Source organism: Colius striatus, chromosome 3, assembly GCF_028858725.1.
Source record: "Colius striatus isolate bColStr4 chromosome 3, bColStr4.1.hap1, whole genome shotgun sequence".
Lineage (NCBI taxonomy): Eukaryota > Metazoa > Chordata > Aves > Coliiformes > Coliidae > Colius > Colius striatus.
In genome coordinates this window covers 71,811,726-71,834,435 of record NC_084761.1, presented here as the reverse complement: position 1 = coordinate 71,834,435, position 22,710 = coordinate 71,811,726, and the positions used below count along the sequence as shown (strand labels likewise).

At 39.4% G+C, this 22,710-nt stretch overlaps 1 protein-coding gene across 1 annotated transcript in view; it reads right to left on the bottom strand.

The window, feature by feature from the left end:
• The window catches only part of CORIN (corin, serine peptidase), a 134,801-nt gene that overhangs the window by 72,475 nt on the left and 39,616 nt on the right, over positions 1 to 22,710 (bottom strand). The window contains exon 4 of the mRNA XM_061993205.1: positions 10,279 to 10,489. Within this exon, the coding sequence (XP_061849189.1) occupies positions 10,279 to 10,489 (211 nt within the window). The remainder of the gene's footprint in view (positions 1 to 10,278; positions 10,490 to 22,710) is intronic.

Sequence of the window (22,710 nt, the reverse complement as noted above, 5' to 3'; positions counted from 1 at the left end):
TGTTGCCAAGCCTCTCTCCATCATTTTTGAAAAACCATGGAGGACAGGCAAGGTGTCTGAGGGCTGAAGAAAGACCAGTGTCACTGCAGTCTTCAGAAAGGGAAGGAAGGATGACCCAGGCAACTACAAGCCGGTCAGCTTCACCTCCATTCCTGGAAAGGTGATGGAATAACTCATCCTCAATGTTATCACTGAACATATGAAGGATAAGATGGTTATCAGAGGGAGTCAACATGGATTCACCAAGGAGAAATCCTGTTTGACCAACCTAATAGACCTCTATGAGTGCATAACCGGCTGGCTAGATGAGGGGAGAGCAGCGGATGTCACCTACCTTGACTTCAGCAAGGCTTTTGACACTGTCTCCCATAACATCCTCATCAGAAAGCTCAGGCAGTGTGGCTTGGATGAGTGGACAGTGAGGTGGATCGAGAGCTGGCTGAATGACAGACCCCAGAGGGTGATCATGAATGGCACAGAATCGAGTTGGAGGCCTGTGGCCAGTAGAGTTCCACAGGGATTGGTTCTGGGGCCAGTCTTGTTCAACATCTTCATCAACAACCTGGATGAGGGGACAGAGTGTACCCTCAGCAAGTTCGCTACTGACACCAAACTGGGAGGACTGGCTGATTCCCCAGAAGGCTGTGCTGCCATTCAGCGGGATCTCAACTGGCTTGAGAGTTGGGCAGAGAGGAACCTCATGAGGTTCAACAAAGACAAGTGCAGAGTCCTGCAACTGGGGAGGAACAACCCCCTGCACCAGTACAGGCTTGGGATTGACCTGCTGGAGAGCAGCTCTGCAGAGAGAGAGACCTGGGAGTCCTGGTTGATAATAAACTGAACAAGAGACAGCAATGTGCCCTCATGGCCAAGAAGGCCAATGGCATCCTGGGATACATCAAGAAGAGTGTGGCCAGTAGGTCGAGGGAGGTTCTTCTCCACCTCTACTCTGCCCTGGTGAGGCCTCAATTTTTAACTGCAGATGGTTCTAAAGATATCTTGTAATAAGCTGGGCACCAAAAGAGGATAAGTATGAGCTGAAAAGCATATGATGTCTCCGAGAATCCTTTAACCACTGTTCAATCCAACTCCCTTTTGTCTATTAACTTTACAAGATGGTGTACACATATCTACTACAGATGCTTTGTTACAGTTAAAATAAAATGTTCTTTCATCTATGCTTTTTGGGTTTTGAGTCCAGGTGCACAGGTCTGATAGGTACCTAATAGTATTAATATTCCTGCAATGTTTATGAAAATGTAAGGTCTAACTGAAGTCCTACAACCATTATGATTTATTAAATGAAATAAATCTCTTTTCGTAAAAACATGTTTTTCTAGCAGACATATTAAATTGCCAAACAAATATTAACAAAAAGCCATGTTCATTTTATGATTTAATGTAAATAATTATTTAAATGATGAGTTTGTTTATAAGTAACAATACATTGCACGTGTAAGAGGATGACCTGTGATCCCTAGTTAATATACCAGTTTAGAAACCAGAAACCACAGCTTATAATAGATGACATATACAACAAATCATTATGACAAAGTTGATTTTCTCTTCTGCCTCCCTCTCTTAACTCTTCTAAGTAGCATTATGAAATATGCTTTCAAAGGGACATTCACATACCCAGTTTGTTCTCAGAAATGTTTTTCTGCTTGATAACCTTTGAATTCTGGTCTATCCGTATTTCCCTCCAACACACATACTTTGAAAGAACATTTTGTTGTGATTTAGAAAAGTTTTTGTGGTCAGTACATTAGATCGGCGGAGAGGGTGAAATGCTGCGTGGAAGTCTGATACCACTTGCTATGGCACATACTGGTTTCATACCTACTGGACCACAGACATCATTCTGGCCAATGTAGGATACCAATATCTATACTGCTTTTCATTTTTTGATTAATTTCTTAAGCTATCCCCTCCTTACTTCTTTACAAATTACACATATCTGTAAATGTAAACAGCCTCTACTTGTGGGCAAGGAAAGCACAGTTCTCTGAAAAGGGGAATAACATGTTCTCCAGCATCTGACTTCTCCGTCCTGCTTTCCCTGTATTCTGTCCCTGCTGTGTCCTTCTCCTACACTGCATCTGCCATCTACTGGCACATAACTATAGAAGAGTTTGGTATCAGAGACATAGTTTCTGGCCTTTTTGTCAGAGCCTGTACTTATGTCCAGTGTCACCTCTTGGGAGGAGCAGTGAGAGCAAGAGTCTTAGGCCCACCCACACTATCTGAGCAGTCACACGGATAGAGAAGCCTCCAGAGACTCTTCACAGCTATGTATGCAAAAATTTGGGTATTAACGTCTATAAGTATATCCATAGGTACACAAACTTTATAAAGAGAAGTTCCCTTAAAGTAAATGCATCTTCTCTTCTACTTCCCTTATCTTCCTAGCTTGCAAAAGCCAATATAAAGAGCTTAACACTTAATAGACCAACCTCTCTGCCAAATTTCAAGTTCCATTGCTCAAATACTTGAAGATACAAGGAACTCTTGGTGATCACAGGAATGATTTTTCATAAGCAACTCAATTTTTCTTTCTGTTTTTGCCCAGTACAGGTATCAAGCATAATTCCCCCCCCCTTCTCCCCCCAAATTTATGCACATCTGGAGAAAGTCTTCCTTAAATACAGGCCACAGGTAAATGCCACATAATTACCCATATCTTCACTAGCACTCCTTGCAAAAATAAACTTTATATTTGTCACCTTAAATTTGTCACTGTGTCAACATTTTACCAAGTAGCAATAGCTGCCAAGGTGATGAGTTGACTTCAGAGTCTGAATTCAGAAGGACAATGCGAAGTGTAATCTTCTCATTAGCACATTTTTTCTTTCCTTAAAAGTAACAGTTATGCAAGAATAATAACTCATGAAGTATGAAATTATTCATGAGTGATACAAGCTGCATTGAGAAGAAATGCCTGTCTTTCAAAATGCTGCTTCTTGAATGCTGCTTCTTCAAGTTTCTTTGTTTCTTGGCAAGATGGTCAATCTTTCAGAAATATGTATGCATTCCTTTATTTGAAGTACAATGTAAATCAGCTGTTTCTTAACTCCATGTCTCACTTGTATCTCAGGAAGCACAGCAGAAATAAAATTTTGTTTCTTGAACAATTACTTTCTCTCAGAGCAGGAGCTGGGGTTTCAGGATCTGGATTTTTTTCCTAATAATTCCTTTCTCCAAGCACAGATTTTCTTTTTTCATATATACTATTTGTTTAATTTTCTGTTTGAACTATTTCTGATTTGATTCGCTTTTAGTTAAGAAAATATTTCAGGTACGTTCAGCACATTCACTGAAACAAGATTTCAATCATGACCTTGCATTTGACATCTCTCATAGTACATAAGTATTTCCAAAAGTACACAGGAGAAAAACACCTCATCTTCCTCCTCAGAGGACTGGTAAGGGATCGTCAGCAACACCGCAGCTTAACTTTTTTAATCAGGTAATTATAATTCTAATGAAACCAACACAGAGAGGATTATGATAGGGGATTCTAAATGTCCTCTCAGGAGGGTTCATCAATATAGCTACTTCAAAAATTACTCTGAAACTGTAATTTCACAAGTATCTAAAATTTAAACATTTCTTAAGTGCCGGTGAATGGCAAAGTTTTCTATGCAACTATAATTTGACATCTCCACACAGACGCATTATTAAAAGACAGTGTATCAGCTGTGCCACAGACTACCTATTCAGACTGCTTGCCCTAAGTTCCTAGCAGCTGCTGTTTTGTCTTGCCATATTTACCTGTTTTTATGACCAAAATTACTGTGGATTAAAACTAGAGTGAAACATGCCAGTGGAGAATTGCCTATCCAATCTCATACACCTTCACACATCATTCAGACATAATTAAACCCATTATGGACTTGCATAATAAATATCGTCTTAAATGTATGGTGATTGCTTCCTGTTCAAAGTCTTAAAATAAAAATCCTTGTTAATTGTGTAAGTAAGGTCTCTGTGACTCTGCCAACTTCTTCTCCTGAATACTTCAAAGCTTCAATTTACTCTAAGAAAGAGTTTTGATATGTCTTGTTATTTTTAAGAGTCTAAATGTGTACTATTAATTTCACTGTAAAGTGGACAAAGAAAAAACATGGATAAGCGTAGAGTGCAGTTCACAAAAGCAGGGAAATAGACACATCCATGATCAGAATAATGGATTATTAAGAAAAAGATGACAGATAGAGACCCCCTGATCTATGAAGTTTGACTCTTTTCTATATTCTAAGAGGACTTGAACAAAATTTTCTTCCTATCCTTCCTCATATCTCACCTCAAATTTGTTTCAAACTGTTGTCTGCTTATACTAAAAGACACTGTGCAGATTTCTAGATTTGTTTCTTAGACCAAACATTTCTTCCTAGTTTATATCCCTAATAAAAATAACATTTTCCTGTTTTTCATAAATTACAGAAAATCAACTAAGACATGAACAAGAAAAATGGAATTTAATTTGCCACTATGAGTCATAAGAGAGTAGCTCTTCAGAGGATATTTAATTGTATGCAGACTATGCACAGCTTCTTAGAACCTTTTTCCTATTAAGCTAATTTCTCACTTGCCTCGACATACCATGTAACCCTATTCCAAACTCTTTGGCTTTCTGTAAGTCTTTATCTGGCTACTGTTTTGTGTAGCATAGATATTACAGTACAACAGAAATATTTGTTACATATAGGCATTAACATGACAAACTCCTTCATAAGAAAGAGCCTGAAAATCAAAGAAGGCAGTTTCTTTTCATTGGATTATTTTCTGCTTTAGAATTAACCTGAGAGAGAAAAAAAATATATGCAAACAAGGAGTCAAATTACAGGAGGGAGCTTTTTTCCTTCCTATCTCAGTAGGTATGAAATCACAACTAAAGTGAATAAATGATAATGACTGAAATGAATTGACAGACTTCAATCAAGAGAAAAAAATAGCATTGTATCTAAAGACACGGGATATAAGTGTTACAGGTTCAATTCTCTGCTCTACTGCATATTCCTAGCTCAGTCTTGGCTTCCTCAACTATTAATGTGACACTATTACTTTCTCTTCCTCTCCTTTACTTGTTTTTTTCTGTTGGGATGTAAACTTTCAGAGGCAGGAGGCTGCTCCTCTGTGCATGCTTGTACAGCATCCAGGATAAAAAGTTATTATCTCACATGGACTCTTTGGGGCCTAACTGACGGCAAACCACTTCACAACTTTATTTTCAAAGATTTCTGACATCAAAAAAGGTGTACTGAGAAAACAGAGGAGGAAATGCATAGTGTGTTAGAATTTTACCTTAACATCGTATTATACTTTTAAATTTGTATTGCCCTAATACTATTTTCTAGGCAGAGTTTAAATTAAGTTTGACTTCCAAAGATTTGAGACTCTAGGGATCTATCAATGGGAAGCATTTCTTCACCGTTCTAGAATCCACTTCTATGCAGAGGACTAGTGGAAGTACTTAAGCTATTAGTTTCTGCTTTAGAAGACAACATGACGGTGAAAAGGTATTATGAGAATCCCTAACCTTCAAATTTATTCCCAGCATTAAAAGTCTGAAATGAGACTTACACATAGGCCTTCAAGGTCTTACACAGCTTGCCTACTTTACAAGTCTTCTGATGAAACGTTAAGTGTTCACAGAGTGCAAAAAATACTAGAAAGAATCATTTGATGAGTCTGTTTGCATAATGCAGTTATAGGCTGACCCACTATGAACTTCTCAATCAATCCTGAATCTTTAAATTTTACATTAATTTGGGCTTTAAAGTACACACTTTTTTCTTTAAAAATATGAAAATACTGCACACTAACTTTTTTCAGATTTTTTTGTCTTCTTGTATGCAATAGATGAAGTCTGTAGGACTTGTGGAATCCAATGTGAGTGAGTTGCTACAAATAAGTATCTACGACGCTGCAATAATTGATCTTTTTTTTTCCCACTGTTAGTGTCTCCCAGTGGTAAAGCTGAATCCATCAGCTCTGAGGACATATCTTTTTTATAACAAATAAAGTACCAGTGTTGCATTTAGTGGTAATACATTGCAGACTAGTACTACTCAAATGTACAAGTTACTACCAGAAATGTTTTATAACTCGTTAGATAAGCACATAGACTAGTTTAAGATGATCTTGCAGTAGGGCTATTACTTTCCAGGACTGAGTTATGTTCTCTCAGCAGTGCTGCTGGACTGTGCTAGCACAGTTTTTTAAGTCTAATTGTGAAGTCATATCCGAAAGTTCTCATCCATTCACCCAAGGAGGAAGAAGTTTCACAATGCCTCTAAATAGGTTGGATAATTTACTATCCAAATTAATTAGCACATAATAAGCAAGTAAAAAGTCCAGTTTACTGTGCTGAAGGCTCTTCAGAGGGATCTGGAAAGGCTGGATCATTGGGCTGAGGCCAATTGTCTGAGTTCTAACAAGGCCAAGTGGCGGGTGCTGCACTTGGGCCACAACAACCCCAGGCAACGCTACAGGCTTGAGGAGGAGTGGTTGCTGCTTGGAGGAAAAGGATCTGGGAATGTTAATCTACAGCCATCTTAGCATGAGCCAGCAGTGTGCCCAGGTGTCCAAGAGGGCCAATGGCATTCTGGCTGGTATCAAAAACAGTATAACCAGCAGGGCTAAGGAAGTTAATGAGTGTCTGTACTCAGCACTGGTGAGGCTGCACCTCGAGTACTGTATTCAGTTCTGGGCCCCTCACTACAAGAAGGACATTGAGGTGCTGGGGTATGTCCAGAGACAAGCAACAAAGTTGATGAAGGGTCTAGAGAAAAAGTCTGATGAGGAGTGGCTGAGGGAGCTGGGGTTATTCAGTCTAGAGAAGAGGAAGCTGAGAGAAGATACGATCACTCTCTATAACTCCTTGAAAGGAGGTTGTAGTGAGATGGGTGTTGGCCTCTTCTCCCCAGTAAAGAATGACAGGACAAGGGGAAACGGCCTCAAGTTGCACCAGGGGGAGGTTTAGATTGCACATCAGGAGGAAATTTTTCACTGAGGGGGTTGTTAAACACTGCCACAGGCTGCCCAGGGAGGTGGTGGGGTCAGCATCCTCTCAAACCTAATCTTTACTGAAAAGTAGTATTTTAAAGATATTGTGATATATTTTCTTAAAAGAGCAAGGCTAGCTGATTGCACATCCAGTTGCTAGAATTAAATACAGCTTTTAAAATTAATCTCTTTTAACTACCGCACATGATTTCCATTGCAGTAAGATACAGGAGAACAACTTTTACGAGCAATGGTGTTTAGAAGTCTCAGTACCTAACTACACTTTGTTACAAATAGTGAAGATGCTCTCTGCCTAGAAACTTAATCTCCTTCAAATGTTAATGAACACAATGTTTATAAACACATGATCAATGTGAAACAGACAATAGGTTTAAATATCAGAGCAAAGCTATGTAGTGACAGCACAGTGGATGCCAACAATTAGTGTTTTTAACTTTCCTTCTTGTTGCTTCATAGAATGCATTGTTGTAATTATTGCTTCCATGGCTGCAGCTGCCAAGACAGACTCTCTCAACAATACCTAAGAATAGACATCTGAGCATCACATGAGCTTCATTTCCTTTCCATTGTGCAAGCAGCACTTGTCATATTATGCTTTACATAAATTTTAAACAATTGCTCTATAAAACAAAGAAGTATCAATAGATGAAAAATTATGATCAGAAATGCACTGGTAATTAGAATGAAACAGTTGTAATTGACTGGAGTAATTAGTGACAATATCAGTAACAACTGTTCTCCATACTAGTGTATGTTTTGTGACACTGTATATAAAAACAACCACAGTCCCAGAAAAGGGCTACAGTATATGGACATATCCCCATTCCTTATCATTGCAGCCTTTCCACAGTCACTCTTCTGCTTCTCCTTCATTATGTTTCCCCTCCCCAGATTCCCTTCTTCAGTAGTCCTAAACCAAGAGTGTATCTTCTATTTTCGTATCTGCACTAATTTTCCCCCTATTATACCAAAAGCTTTTCATACCAACAATGAGCTTTCTCCAGATCTTACTCTGAAGAGTTATTGAGAAGGAGTGGGGCGGGGGGGAAGGCTAGAGTGAGAGGGAAAGGGAAGGTGATAAATAACTATTTTATGTAGGTAGGCTACTTCCTAAAACCATTATCCTTGTCTTTGAAATGAATCAGTGTTTGCCTGCAATAATTTTGTGCTACAAGAAAAATGGTATAATTCAAAGTCACTCAGCTGCCAACAGAAAAAAATATTCTCTGTAAAGAAGAAAACAGAAGTTAAACTAGGACAAACTCAGGTTCAGCAAACAACATTTAAGAAATCAGCACTTTGTCAGTCCATCCATGTGGTTCTTCCTGTGTTTGCCATTCAGCCTATTATTTTCAGCGTCCCCCATGACACATTCTGGGGACACATCACTACTTAAAAGTCAGATTCTCATATAATCCGGCATCACTTACAGTCTGACTTTGGACTTTATTCCTGATCAGCCTGCAGGGACCGCAACAGTTGCCACAAAAAAAGACATTTTAAACTAAGAACAGAGGGAGGCATTGTGATCTCCAGATGATAAACCCGGACATGGAAATCCAGTTCCAGCTTGGACATCAAAAATTAGTAGGAGACGGTTGTGGCCGTGGAGAAAAAAACAAAAGCAAAAATCAACCAAAGCCAATGAAAACAAACAAAACCAGAACTCCACACACATTAAAAAAAAAACACCTCTGCCTCTTGAATCACAAAGTATTTTGACTGCCACTCACAATCAGAACAAAAAACATGGACGTTCCAAACATTAGACTAACTTGTATTGTTTTTAAATTAGCAGGGCTGCTGCCATAATGCAGGCCTTGCAAGAAAGATGTCATCAGGAAAGAAATGGAATAGAAAAGATCTTATCCTTTCACGATATTTATCTGACTGATTTACAACCTTTGCACTTTCGACATCCACTACTCAGTCTCAAAAAGTTTATGAAAGTCAAATTCCAACCAAAGCAGAATAAGTGAAGTAACAGAGCAATGGCATCTTCTGCTGTTGAGTGTTTAAATGCATGAATTTATTTTCAGAACCCACTTTTCTTATTTTCTATGATTTCTAGTGACAGCAGGTCCCTTATGGCTGTATGTTATCAGATTCTTTAACTGGAACAACTGTAATACTGAATTGGAGCAAGGCTCAATAATTCAGCATGCACTGAATTAAGCAGGGTTAACTGAGAATAGCTTTCAGCAGTCTACCAAAGACAGGGGCACTGGGGTATTGGATTGGACAGCTCAGCCCATGTAATGGCTGGCCAGTCTCATTGCACCAGTTCCCATGCTAATCCTATCCATATCATCACCTGTACACTTTTTGGGGGGATTAGTTCTCTGTCAGTGTAGTAAAGGTGCAATGGAAATGGAAGGTGTATATTATATATTTCCTGGAGTGGGACTGTACATTTCATTGAGAGCTGCACTTTAGACCAGCTTATCTCACCTCATACAACTTTTTTCACAATCATCCTATCCCTTCTAAATTTCATAACTTTCAGCTTCTCAATTCTGGTTAATTGAATCGCACATTCAATTGCCATAGTCTCTTCCACTAAATTTTGCAGTAGAGAAACTGGAAATAAGGAGAAAGAAATTTACCCTTTTTGCTTTCCCCTTCCAGAAATACCAGAGATTGTGTACATACTAAAACATAATAATTCCATGTACCTTTTTGTGCTGTATTTAGCACTGTTAAACTCACTGAATGTTTTTCAAATAAAACTCAATGAAAAAAGTGCAGGCATTTCATACTAATGCTGTGTTATTATGTAAATTTGGAAAACAAAACATGCTTCTTAAGCTTCCACAACAGTGTATGTCATTCTGAATACATTCTGCTAATCTAATAGTATAAAATATAATTAAAACATTAACTTTTCTGAAGGAAAAGGCTAAAAAACCTTGAAGTTTAATTTAATGAATAACCACCACACTTTATGCCAATACTAGAAACATCCAATATATTTATGTTGTTACAAACCATTCTGTTTTGGCACATTCAGACTGCAGAAATAAGGCAGAAGAACTTTGGATTGCCCTAATATCACAGCAGTAATATTTTTACTAAAAGAACTCTATTGCAGTTGGTTTATCATGGCAGAAATGGTGTGAATAGCTTTGACAGATAGGAGCTTTGCAAGGAGAAGGTCATAGGCTTAGTTTGGATCTTCCCTTGTCTCTTTAGATGGAGTATTTTACCACAGTTGGCTCTAGTAACTGACTGATTTTCATTCCCAAATACCTGTCATCACCGTCACTGATGCATTCAGGAAGAGCAAGACTACAGCCAAACAGCATGATGTGTTGATAGCAGCTGAGACGATTGAGATAACTGAAGAACTTCAGGAATTTTTCCATTTCAATACTTTTGACAATGGAAAGAACTGAAGTTATAGTGGTGTAGTTATATGGCAGCATTTGGCACTGGCTGTTGGTGATATTTATGCAGGCACCTGTGAAATCAAAACAATACATTTAGAACAAAAGTATCACCATTTAATGGTTGGTTCAAAGCATACATTGAATCAACTAGTCAGTACACATAAGCAATGCCTGTACCTCACAGATAGATGACATTCCATGACACTATCAGATTGCTGTCAATAAATAAGTACCTGAGAAAAAGAGAAATCCGGAGAAGTTTGGTAGCTTAGTTTAGAAAGTCAAATAAACTCTTATGTATTTTCACAGTCGTCTGACTCTACAAAATTGGATTAGAAATAACGCAGATTTCTTTCTGACACAGGCTGGATGAACACACCGTAAGAATGGCCTGGATACAGTCAACTTTTGCTGAAACTAAGAATGGAAGTCACAGAAAAAAAAATACTAACTGGGTTCTGCAGCTGTTCTAGTTTAAGTCTTTCCATAAATTTCTCTTTTTACTACCACTCTACTTTGCCGTTGGCTTTCCAGACAAAATCATCAACTTGGTTACCTGTTTTTCCCAAAGTGATGTTTTTACCTCCACCACCTTTCTTCTCTACCCTGCCAACACAGCACTATGATTTTATAGGTTGAACACCTTCTCTTTCCTTGACCTACCAGAGCAACCTTTTTATGTTAATGCCCTGTAACGTGGAGTAGGGTGTTTCAGCTACTCATGATCAACAGGTTAACTGCATGAAGCTCTTAAGAGGGAGTTTCCTAAGGCATACATCAAATTCAGAATCTTCATCAAGAATAAACTATTAAAATCTAATATTTGACAGCTCTCTGTTTTGATGAAGGCCTTTCTAGGCCCCTTAGGCAGGCCTTGGCAGCATTTTTTTTTTCATTTTCTGAACATATCCACATTGTATAATAAGCAGAGACTTCAGTCTGTTCTCAAGATCAGATTCTGTCACTAATCATGCTGTAAACAAATCAAACTCATGCTAAATGACCAGCCCAAATCTAGCCTTCTCAATGGGCTGCTGTCAAATTTCATCTAGACTTAGTAAAAAACAATTCCTAATTTTTCAATGCCTGATGAGTAAACTCAAAGTTGTCTTCTCCCTCTACAGAAATCTCAACAAAAATTAAGGAATTTTTTCTCGTCCTACTGAAGTAACAGCAAATCTCCCCCTTCTAAGCAAGCTTAAACTATGTCTGCAAGTCCCCATGTTAAGCTTCCCATTCCACCCCCAAAACTGCCAACAAAAATCATAGCACCCATTTTCTGCTACGATCTCTTCTCACTCCCACAATGTGGTGACTAATGGATCTGTTCATCAAGGAGTCAGATTTTTTCCATATGATTCAGTGACAGAGTCTCCATTCAGAATTAAAACTAACTGCTGAGAAACAAGCAAAAAAGTGGTGAGCCTCCAAATTAAGAGAACTTTCAAAATTGCAAAGTATAGTCTTCAAAAAGTGACTATATGAGTTAGCACCACAACTTCTGCTCTGAAGTTAAACAAGTATTTTTGAAAAATACCACCAAGATGATCATCAAATGCACCAAAATCTAGTGATATTAAAATAGCTTTCCAGGTGAAAAGGGAAAGGAGAAAAAAGTGGAAGGAGGAGAAAGAAATTCACTTCAGAATCACAAAGTTTTCTTTTAATGACTAATCACTTTGTAATTTTTGCATAGTACCTTGTCCTGCTATAAAAATGTAAAGTCTCTCTCCATTTCTTGAATTGTATTTTGTACTTGAACAAACTTACTGCTGTTCATTTGTACTGCAAATTTTTAATTTTTTTTATATAACTTTTTTATTGTTTGGGAAAGCTTAACAAGAAAACACAAAAGGTTTTATTTAAAGGTTAAAAATATTGTTGCTTTTAAAGCAGAATTTTTTTAAACTGCTAATCTCCCCACAGTTGCCACTTGCCTATATTCTTTTGTGATACTAGTATATTTTCAGTAACTATTACGATGAGAAGATAACATACCCATGCAAAATTCTGGGTTTCCCTCACCCACAAAAATGTCATACAGTAGTTACTTGAATAAATCAAATTATCCTAAATTGGAGGAGGAGGCAAAACACAATTGCATAATCATCCCAGCCATGACACATGCCAAGAAGTAGTGACATTTTGGCTGAGATCACATGCATGAACTGCTTTAGGCGTTCTAAAATTCACACAGTTCTGATACAGAAGGGTTATAGTTCCTTGCAGCTGTCTGGTCTTTCAGGAGTGTTTAGTGGCTGGACACCAGAGTGCTGAATTCAACATTCATGGCCAAGACGATGGAATTTTATAGCAATTATACAAGAATATTTAAAATGAAGAGGTATTAAACCCAGGACCTGCCCTTGCAACAGAATCATGATTCATCTTTAGTTCCGTAAATCTTGCATTCTTGTAAAAGAACATCAGTTCAGTATTAATTACAGGCACGTCCATACCCTGAAAGTCTTCTGGAAAGCAAGTGCCTGGGTTAGAATCGTATTTTCTTAACCCAAGTCCTCAGTCCACTTCTGGTTTTTAATCCATACCCAGTAAGTAAATGACAGTGCAACAGGGGATTGTCTCACGTCTTCCACACCTCTGAGACAAAGCATAATTTCTGGGTAATTGCTGCTGTTTTATCACAGAGTTATATACATATCCCAGATTCTCACTGCAGTAGTTACAAGTTCTACAGTCTCAAAAAACTACTTTGGTAAGAAGGCTACCTTGTGTTTGTATACATTGAGTTCTGCACAGGACTGACTAGCTCAGGGTCTAAACCCTGCTGGCTCACTTGTACCACACAGAGCTGCTGAGCACAGTCCTCCCCATCAGTCCTCCCCGTGCCAGCCCATAGACCTCAAACTCAGCAGCAGGCAGACATATGCTTACTGCTTTGCAGGAAACCTCTCAAATTCCAAACAACTGCATCAGTTTGTCATACTTTGAGTAAAACTATTTCAGAATGAGGTTGTTTCACCTAAACTGATAAAGATTCCGTATTCTGATCATTTGCATTAAACAAGTTCCTCTGTTAATTCCCACATGAAGCCCAATAGCACGTGATAGACAGAACATATCTTTCTGACAGGCAAGTCTGCTCAGTGCCAAAATGCTCTGTAGGCAGGCAGTGACAGAGACACAGCATTCTATAGAGCAAGGAATAATTTATTTTAAAGGATATTAAAAGCAGGAGAAAAAGCTATTTAAAATACAACTGAAAGAGAATGCTTCCTTAATGAAGAGTAGGTATTTAAATAAAAAGATTAAAGAGAGAAGGTAAAAATATTTTTTCACTAGAATACAGTTTCGGAGTTTTTTTCAATAAACAGAAAATCTCAATAATCACACTGACACATTGTCACAGATTCTGCTTCACATTCTACGTCACATTGACACTATTCTATGAAACAGAAACTCTGTCTCATATGTACAGGCTAAATGTGTTTTATAAGCTACATGGCCACACAGTGCCCAAATGCTCATCTGACTCGGGGTATAACATAGTAGTACTAAATATGTTACAAACCAAGCAGAAGACAGACCATAGAAGATAACAAATGCTGAATACACAGAGAAAAGCCTCAGCATATTTACTTATTTTCTCCAATAAATATTCATTAATTATGGGGAATATAAAGCACATAAACTAGTTTTAGTGGTACCTGGGGGGAAAAAAGAAGCAGTGAAAGGGAATAATAGCATGCGAAAAAGCTGTTGATCAGAACAGCATGGTTCCTAATTATGTGGGTCATTTCTGACATTCATCTAAATTAAAAGTTTTCTGTTTATCACCACCTATTGCCAGATGGACTGAACTGGTAAAAAAGGGCTTCCTTCTATTACAATAATTGTAATGCAAAAGTATAGTTTCATATTCAGTGCTGCTGAAACTAATTAAAACAACACATTTTTCCTTTCCCTCCCTCCTCTGCAGGTTGTTCCCAGATTGCACTATCTATGGACTGCATCTGCACACAGTGAACTGGATGAGAGGACTGACCTGACTGAAATCAACCATCCATGTTCTTTCCTGAAAATCAATGTTTACAGCAGAACCAATGAAATGTCACCAGAACTGCAGCTTAAAATTAAAAGAATTCACCAAGCTTAAAACACTCAGCCATCTCTGTAATGCTATGGTCACTATGCCTCACCCAGCAGTGGTTGTCACTTCTAGATGTTTTTGAAGCTCTAGATCTGTTTGAGCTCTGAACTTTAGTCCATCTGAAAAAAAAAAACCAAAACAAAACAGTCTCTCCTCTCCTGTCACACTTCTTTATTTTTTGGTGGGCACAAGGTGGAGGAGAGAAAGAAGGAAAAACTTATTTCATGTCCATCAGATCATTGGGGTGAATAGGTTTTTGGCAGCAAAAACATTTCTTCTGGGAGAAGAGAGGCAGTGCAGTGGCAAGAATCGGTGGGTAACGTCAGAGCTTGCTCACAGCAGCTGAAGTAGTGCTTTTGCATAATGTGTCATCACTGCCCAGCACCATAAAGCACTTTGAAAGGGTTAAGAATATCTGAATTGCACCAAAGTCAATTCCTGTCTGTTGAGCGACGAAAGAACATCCTTACTCTAAAAATGCATTAATAACTTTGGTGCAATTCTGCATTCTGAATGCATCCATTTTCTAACTTGCACTTCAAAAATAGATCTAGGATCTTTTCTCCTGGCATCAGCCATTTTAAATATAATACAGTTAAATGATGCTATCAGTTAAAGCTAATACAAACTGGCCTAGATCCTAGTTAGGATGTATTTTTACTAGGACTGTCATAGCAGATCCACAAAACAAGCCTGTGTCTCAGGTATGCAACACATAACATGCCATATGAAAGTGCTTGAGAAGGAAAGTATGCAGCATGATTCCATAGTCCAGGTCAGGTTTGCTGATATTTCAACTAGATTTTTTTTTTTTTTTTAATCAGAGCAACTTTAACAAAACCTCTTTAAGAAGCCTTTGAAAAATGAATCAGTGCTCAATATGTAGCAGCAATGACCACCCACTTTGCTACAGATTAGTACTACTCTCAGTACTAAGTCACACAGTTGCAGTCCATAAACTGACTGGTAACCCAAGGAAAACTGGCAACATTCACCTTTCATAGCAAAAGCTCTACCAAGGTGGAATGCAATCTCATCTTCAATTCTAAAATTTCTTGAAAATTTCTAGGAATGCCTCATCTATTCTAACTTAGAAACTCATCTAATTTACCTACAACAGCAATTTGCAGACTTCTTGACAAGGGGAATGACTTTTGGCAGATGTCTTTTTTCCAATAACAAGTTGCCATGTTCACTTCACCTTAAAAGGATCTTGTGACTCTGCTTGATTTCACAATCTTGTATGTGAGATATATTACCTTTTCTGTCCTGTTGCTATTGAATATCTGGATTGTCACAGACTTTTGCTCCAGATCAAAGGATCACAGCATTCCACTTAGCATCTGGTCTCTTCAGCAAAACTTCTTTCCAAAACTCATTAAAGTCTTAAAAAAGTTTAGTACCCCTTTTAAATTTACTGTGGTAAATTGGTACATTTTTCTTGGTACATTTTTCATTTCAATAAAAACAGAAGTTGGACAGATTTCCTTGGCCTCCCCCCAGCTATGAATTTCTCATGTACAGTCTACTTGGGACTGAACATCTGATACTGCATTTCAGATGTTTTCTCTGTAAATCAGGAAAAATGCCCCAATAAGTGCTTTTCTTCTGACACACTTCAATAGATGCCAGGAGCTAGGATCTATCCTTTGGAATCCACTCAGCAAAAAAATCTATGAACTGTTTTTTAACTTAGTTCAAGTACCAGGAGTTAAAATCAACTACTTCACAACAAAAGCACAGTCTTTGCAATTTTTTTACATGAACGCTAGCTTGAAAACGTGATTTCCACAACTCATGGCAGCCTCTGTTTTCCTGACATGAGGGATAGCTTGGCTGCTGAGTGTGTACAGCAGGTGACTGTTCCCCTTCTAAACACATTCTCAGGGCTTTCCTTGCATTTTTTTCCTAGAGAAGTTATATATTTGTTCTCCTCCAGGACACACTATACTGTAACAGAAAACACCAACCAGTCTTTACAGACCAGCATAGTCATGTTACACAACTGAAGAAAATAAAAAGGATAAATATGGTTAAATGCCGTAACTTCAACAACTAGGAAGAGCACTAGTTGGGTGCTCTTTTAACCCCTTGGAAAAGTACAGTTAAATGCAAGATAACAGATATTAAGAACTTTAAAAAATTAATTACATGATAAAATAGAAATAGTAGTGGTATAATAAGCTTTACTACTCCAGTGGAGGAGGAAACTAAACTACTAAAGTGTGGAGGAAAAAAGATTTTTAATTACAACATCTGACACAGCATAAAGTATTATTAGCATTTCTGTCGAAGGAAAATTCAGTCCATGGATTATACTGGTATATGCGAATCCTCTGATCTTGACAGTTCCACCAATAGCTAGAACATGTTACAACACGCTCCAGCCAAAAGGTTTCACTGTATTAGCCACAGTTTTTCTCTCATGGCTATAATTTATTTCTCATAATTAAAATAAAATTCAGATATCATTTAGCTTACTTTATTTACCTGGGTTTTACTTGCTCTTACATGATTTAGTGAGAGGATTATCCCTAACAAACTCACTTGCTTTTCCCAGTTTTCTCAGTATCAGGTATAGATGGCAATGGAGAGTCTGCAGAGTGGACCCTGTGCCAAGAAGCTGGGGCTGCTCCATGCAGAACATGGCCAGTTCCAGCCAACACCAACATACCCACCACAGGGCACAGCTTAGCACCTCAGCCATGATGCCAGCACCTCAGGGAAAGTATATTTAAAAAAGGGGCAAAGTGCTTCATAGGGGAGTGAGAGTAAAGCAAAAAGTGAGAGAAATAATTCTGTGAACACCAAAGTGAGAGAAGGAAGAGAGGAGGAGGTGCTTCAGGCAATGGAGCAGAGATTCCCCTGCAGCCTGTAGAAGACACCCTGATGAAGCAGGTATCCACTCTGCAGCCTGTGGAGGACTCCATGCCAGAGCAGGTAGATACGTTTGGAGGAACTGCAGTCTGTGGAGGATCCAAGCTGAAGCAGATTTTTCCCAAGGGACTGACAGCCCACAGAGAGGAAACATATGGAAACTGTTCCGAAGGACTCCAGCCCATGCAAGGGACTCAACACTGAAGCAGGCAAAAGTATGAGGAGGTAAAAGTAGTAGAGAGGAGCTGTCATGGACTGACTGCAATCCAATACCTCATCCCCTGTGCCACTCGCAGCAGCGTGGAGAGCAAATGGGAAGCAAGTTGAGCCTGGGAAGCAGGGTGGTCTGGGGGAAAAGTATTTTAGTTTTTTGTTTTGTTTTCCAGCATCCAACTCTGTTTTTAATTGGCAACACTTTCAATTACTTTTTCCCCAAATCAAATCTGTTTTGCGGCTGATGGCAATTGCTAAGTGATATTCCTGTCTTTCACTCTTCCCAAAAGACTCTCCATCTTGTTTTCTTCCCCCACTGTCCCAGTGAAGTAGAGGAGTGAGAGAACAGTTGGCTGGATACTTAGCAACTCACCAAAGGCAACTGTGATGTGTTTGTGTGGGGCTACTTTTGCTGGGTAACAGGGGGTAGGAACTGCAATGCTGGCCCCACAAGCAGTTGTCCAAATATTCCCCAGCTCTGAGACAGACCCACTTGCAGCCTGGCCAGGCCAATCTAGTGACTCTATCATCACTATTTAAGAAGAGAAATTTGTAGTGCATAGGAGGAGGTGGAAGAGTAGGGCAAGATGGAGGTGACTATGTGGACTTTGCAGTCAGAGAAGGAAAGGAGGGTGAGCGCTGCACTGGAGACTCCCCTGAAGCCCACAGCAAGAGTTCAGGCTGTCCCCCTGAGACTGCTGGTGGGCAACTGCAGGACTAATAATTGCCAGCAGCTCTGACAGGACCCTGTGCCAGAGGAGATAAGACTTGGAGACTCCCTGTCAGAGGAGGCGAGAATTTTTGGACCCCTACCTGGAGAAAATGGAGTGGAGCTGCAGCCCTTGGGATGAATGCATGTCAGAGCAGCCCGTGCAGGACTGCCCGGTGTGTGAGGAATGCCATGTTGGAGCAGAGGAGGGCTGGTGAGGAGTCCTCCTCAGAAGCAAGATAAGAGGCAGGAGCCATGAGGAAAGAACTGACTGCACTCCCTGTTCCCATCCCCTGCACCACTCAGGGTGGGACACTGGGATCAGGGCGCCTAGGAAGAGGGGAGGGGTGTGGGAAAGAGGATCTTAAAGGGCTAGTTGGACTTTTCATCATTCACCCTACACTGTATTGTTTTTTGGCTGGATATTTGTATTTGTTGTGTTCTGAATTGGCAATAGACTAAATTAATTTAGTCTATTTTGCCCAAGACCATAAGAGGTGAGTGAGCCCCTCCTGTCCTTAGGGAGTCTTAGTGGCCCTTGGTACTTACAGCTGATGGTGGTCTTTTGTTCCTTGATGCACCTAAACCATGATAGCAACCCACCATAGCTTTTCTTTTCAAGTTCAACTAATGTGAAAGAATAACGGAAAACACTAAAACAATTGTACAAATGTTAGAGTTTCAACTCATGCATTGCTGTACTGTTTTTTTCCTCAACTAGCCCAGATTTGGATAATTTTTATGTGTTTCTCACTGCATGTAAGTTTTTGTGACAGAGAAGATAAACCCCACACCAACAAAGCAGACCTTAAATAGGGACACTGGACTCAGAGTCATGTGAAAAAATTTCAGTGTATTTGGGAGACAAAGCCCAAGAGAGGAGAAATCGTAAGTCATCTTTCTGCATGGAAGGCTAGATAGGAGCAAGGAAGAGAGTGGCACATGAAAGCTGCAATTACAGAATTAGCTCCTTTGGACAGTTCCTACTACAGGACAAAATCTTGATGAGTCTCTGTGTCAGGCTACATTGATTATAAGAGTGTAGTCAGAGGAAGATATAACATGGACAGAAAATCAAGCTGTGGAAGGAAACAGCTTTAAAATAATCGTAAATCGTCCATTCTTTTCAAGTCTGATCAACATTGCTGTATCATTTATACTATTTCCTTCAGTACAAAATTCACAATTCTTCCAAAAAGTCTTCTGTTGGCTATCCTTCAGCTGTTTGCAACACAACACATTTCAAATCACAGTTTGAAATCAATAAAGAAACTTCACAGTTTGGCCATACTACTCAAAATATACTGGTCAAACTAAATGATGGTTTTCTTCATGCATTCAGGTTGGAAAAAGTTCACTTGGCTCTGTTTTTAAATCAGCCAGTTAAAGATTTTTTTAATTATTATTTCTTTTTCTGCTTTTCCTTAATATTTCCTCTTCATGAATATTGAAAATGCTTGTCTTTCAGACATTTGTCCTAAATTTGCCATTGTGAATAGCGAGGAAAAGAATGCACTTAATTTCTTCAACAATTTCAAGCCCTTCAGTGTCTGAATGATTCTTGCCATCTGTTGGAAACCCCTGCTGTCTTTTCCCCAGAATATCTTATTCTGGATGCAGTGGAAATTACTCTGCATCTCACTTAACATCCCCTGTAATTACATTTCCTTTCATTTTCTGTCTTTACCTTCCTTTCACTTTCTGTATTACAATGTCAGTTTCATTCCATAATTTCTACAGTCTTGTATTGTCAATACAGCTCTTATTTTCAGATACTTTGAATGTCCCTATTTATATACTTTCTCCCCTACCCAAGATGTAACAATCATTACCTATAATGAATGCATACTACCTTTCAATAATGAATGCACTTATAATGAGTGCAATTTACCTTTCAACATATCCAACCTTGCTTGTGTTTCTTTGTTATTTTTTTCTACCTGGATTTCATCCAAGTTCCTGCACTTAAAGGCTTATGGTTTACATAAGACATTTTACAATTGTTTACACAAGAATTTTTAAAATACTTATGAGAGTGTAAGCTATTCAGATACCAATCATTTGTGCCTATTTAAAGGTTTATAATAACTGGGGACTTTATTTGCATTGTTATCTTAAGCCTAAAGAATGATTACCCTTTTAAGTCACCCTTCAGTTCCATTTTTTCCCCTATGGAAGGATGAAACACTTAGAATATAAATACGGCAGAAGCATTTTTATCTGAATAACGTAATGAACAGCTGTTGTAACCTGGGTATCTAGTCATCCTTCCAAAATAAAATCTATCTGAGATGATAACGTTTGCTTTATAAGCAGCTCAAAATTATATGTATTAATGAAAACATTACAAATAAAAAGAATGTTCTTAACTCTATTTCCCTATATATTCTGAGGCATTAAACTGAGTATTTGAGACTGCCATATCAAGATTTAACCTTTTTCATTGGATGTCCAAAATATGACATCCAATTCTGAAAGGCTTTCACAGAATCTTAAGTGTGGGAAGGGACCTCCAAAGATGATCTAGTCCAACCCCCATGATAGAGCAGGACCACAGAAACTTGTCCAGGTGGATTTTGAATGTTCCCGGAGAAGGAGACTCCGCAACCCATCTGGGCAGCCTGTTCCAGTGCTCCCTCACCCTCACAGTGAAGAAATTCTTCCTTGGATTTCTTTGGAATCTCTTATGTTCCAGCTTATACCCATTGTCCCTTGTCCTGTCATTGGAAATCATTGAGAACAGCCTGTCTCCATCCTCCTGACACCTACCCTTTACATATTTGTAAACATTAATGAGGTCACCCCTCAGTCTCCTCCAAGCTGAAGAGCCCCAGCTCTCTCAGCCTTTCACCATAAGGGAGATGCTCCACTCCCTTCATCATCTTTGTGGCCCTGTGCTGAACTCTCTCCAGCAGCTCTCTGTCCTTCTTGAACTGAGGGGTCCAGAATGCAACACAATATTCCAGGTGTGGTCTCATGAGGGCAGAGTACAGGAGGAGGAGAACCTCTCTCCACCTACTACCCACAGCCCTTCTAATACACCCCAGGATGCCATTGGCCTTCTTGGCCACGAGGGCACATTGCTGGCTCATGCTCATCCTGCTGTCCACCAGGATCCCCCAGGTCCCTTTCCCCTACACTACTTTCTAAGAGTTCATTCCCCAGCCTGTACTGGTACATGGGGTTATTCTTTCCCAGATGCAACACTTTACAGTTGCCCTTGTTGAATTTCATTAGATTTCGCCCCACTCAACTCTCCAGCCTGTCCAGGTCTTGTTGAAAGGCAGCACAGCCTTCTGGTGTGTCAGCCCTCGGTTTAGTATAATCAGCAAACTTGCTGATGGTGTCTTCTGTTCCCTCAGCAAGATCATCAATGAAGACATTGAATAGTACTGGTCCCAGCACTGACATCTGAGGGACTCTGCTAGATACAGGCATCCAACTAGAGCCTGCCCCACTGATCACCATTTTCTGCCTTCTTCCCTTCAACCAGTTAACAATCCACTTCACTACCTGATCATCCAGCCCACACTTTCTCAGTTTTGCTATGAGGATGCTGTGGGAGACGGTGTTAAACGCTTTAATGAAATCGAGATAAACAACATCCACTGCACTACCATCATCTATCCACCTGGTTACATCTTCGTGAAGTGCTATCAGATTGGTCAAACATGACTTCCCCTTGGTGAAGCCATGTTGACTGTCCTTTAAATGCCTGGAGACAGTGCCCAGAATAAGTCCTTCCATCACCTTTCCAAGGATGGAGGTGAGGCTGACCAGTCTGTAGTTACCTGACTCCTTCTTGTACTTTTTGAAGACTGGAGCGACATTTGCTCTGCCTCAGCCCTCACGCACTTCTCCTGTTCTCCATGACTTACTGAAGATGATGGAGAGTGGTTTAGCAATGACTTCCACCAGCTCCCTCAGCACCCACAGGTGCATCCCATCAGGGCTCACGGATTGATGTACATCCAAATTGCTCAACTGATCCTTAACCCACGCCTCATCAACCAAACAAAACTCCTCCTTTAACCTGACTTCCTCTGAAGACTGGGGCTCCTGAGGACAGTCTCCAGCAGTATAGACTGAGGCAAAGGCATTCAGTAACTCTGCCTTCTCTGTATCCTTTGTCATCAGGACATCTGCCTCATTCAGCAGTGGGCCTACATTGCCTCTAGCACTAGTTTTATCTGCAAAGTATTTGAAGAAGTCCTTCTTGTTGTCCTTGACCTCCATTGCAAGGTACAACTCCAACGAGGCCTTAGCTTTCCTAGCTGCCTCCCTGCTTTGAACATTCACAAAGAACAAAGTCTTAAAGCTTCATCTAATTAAAGGTGTACTACTCTAATAAGCACTAGTTGGATGCCTCCAATCGGAGGTCA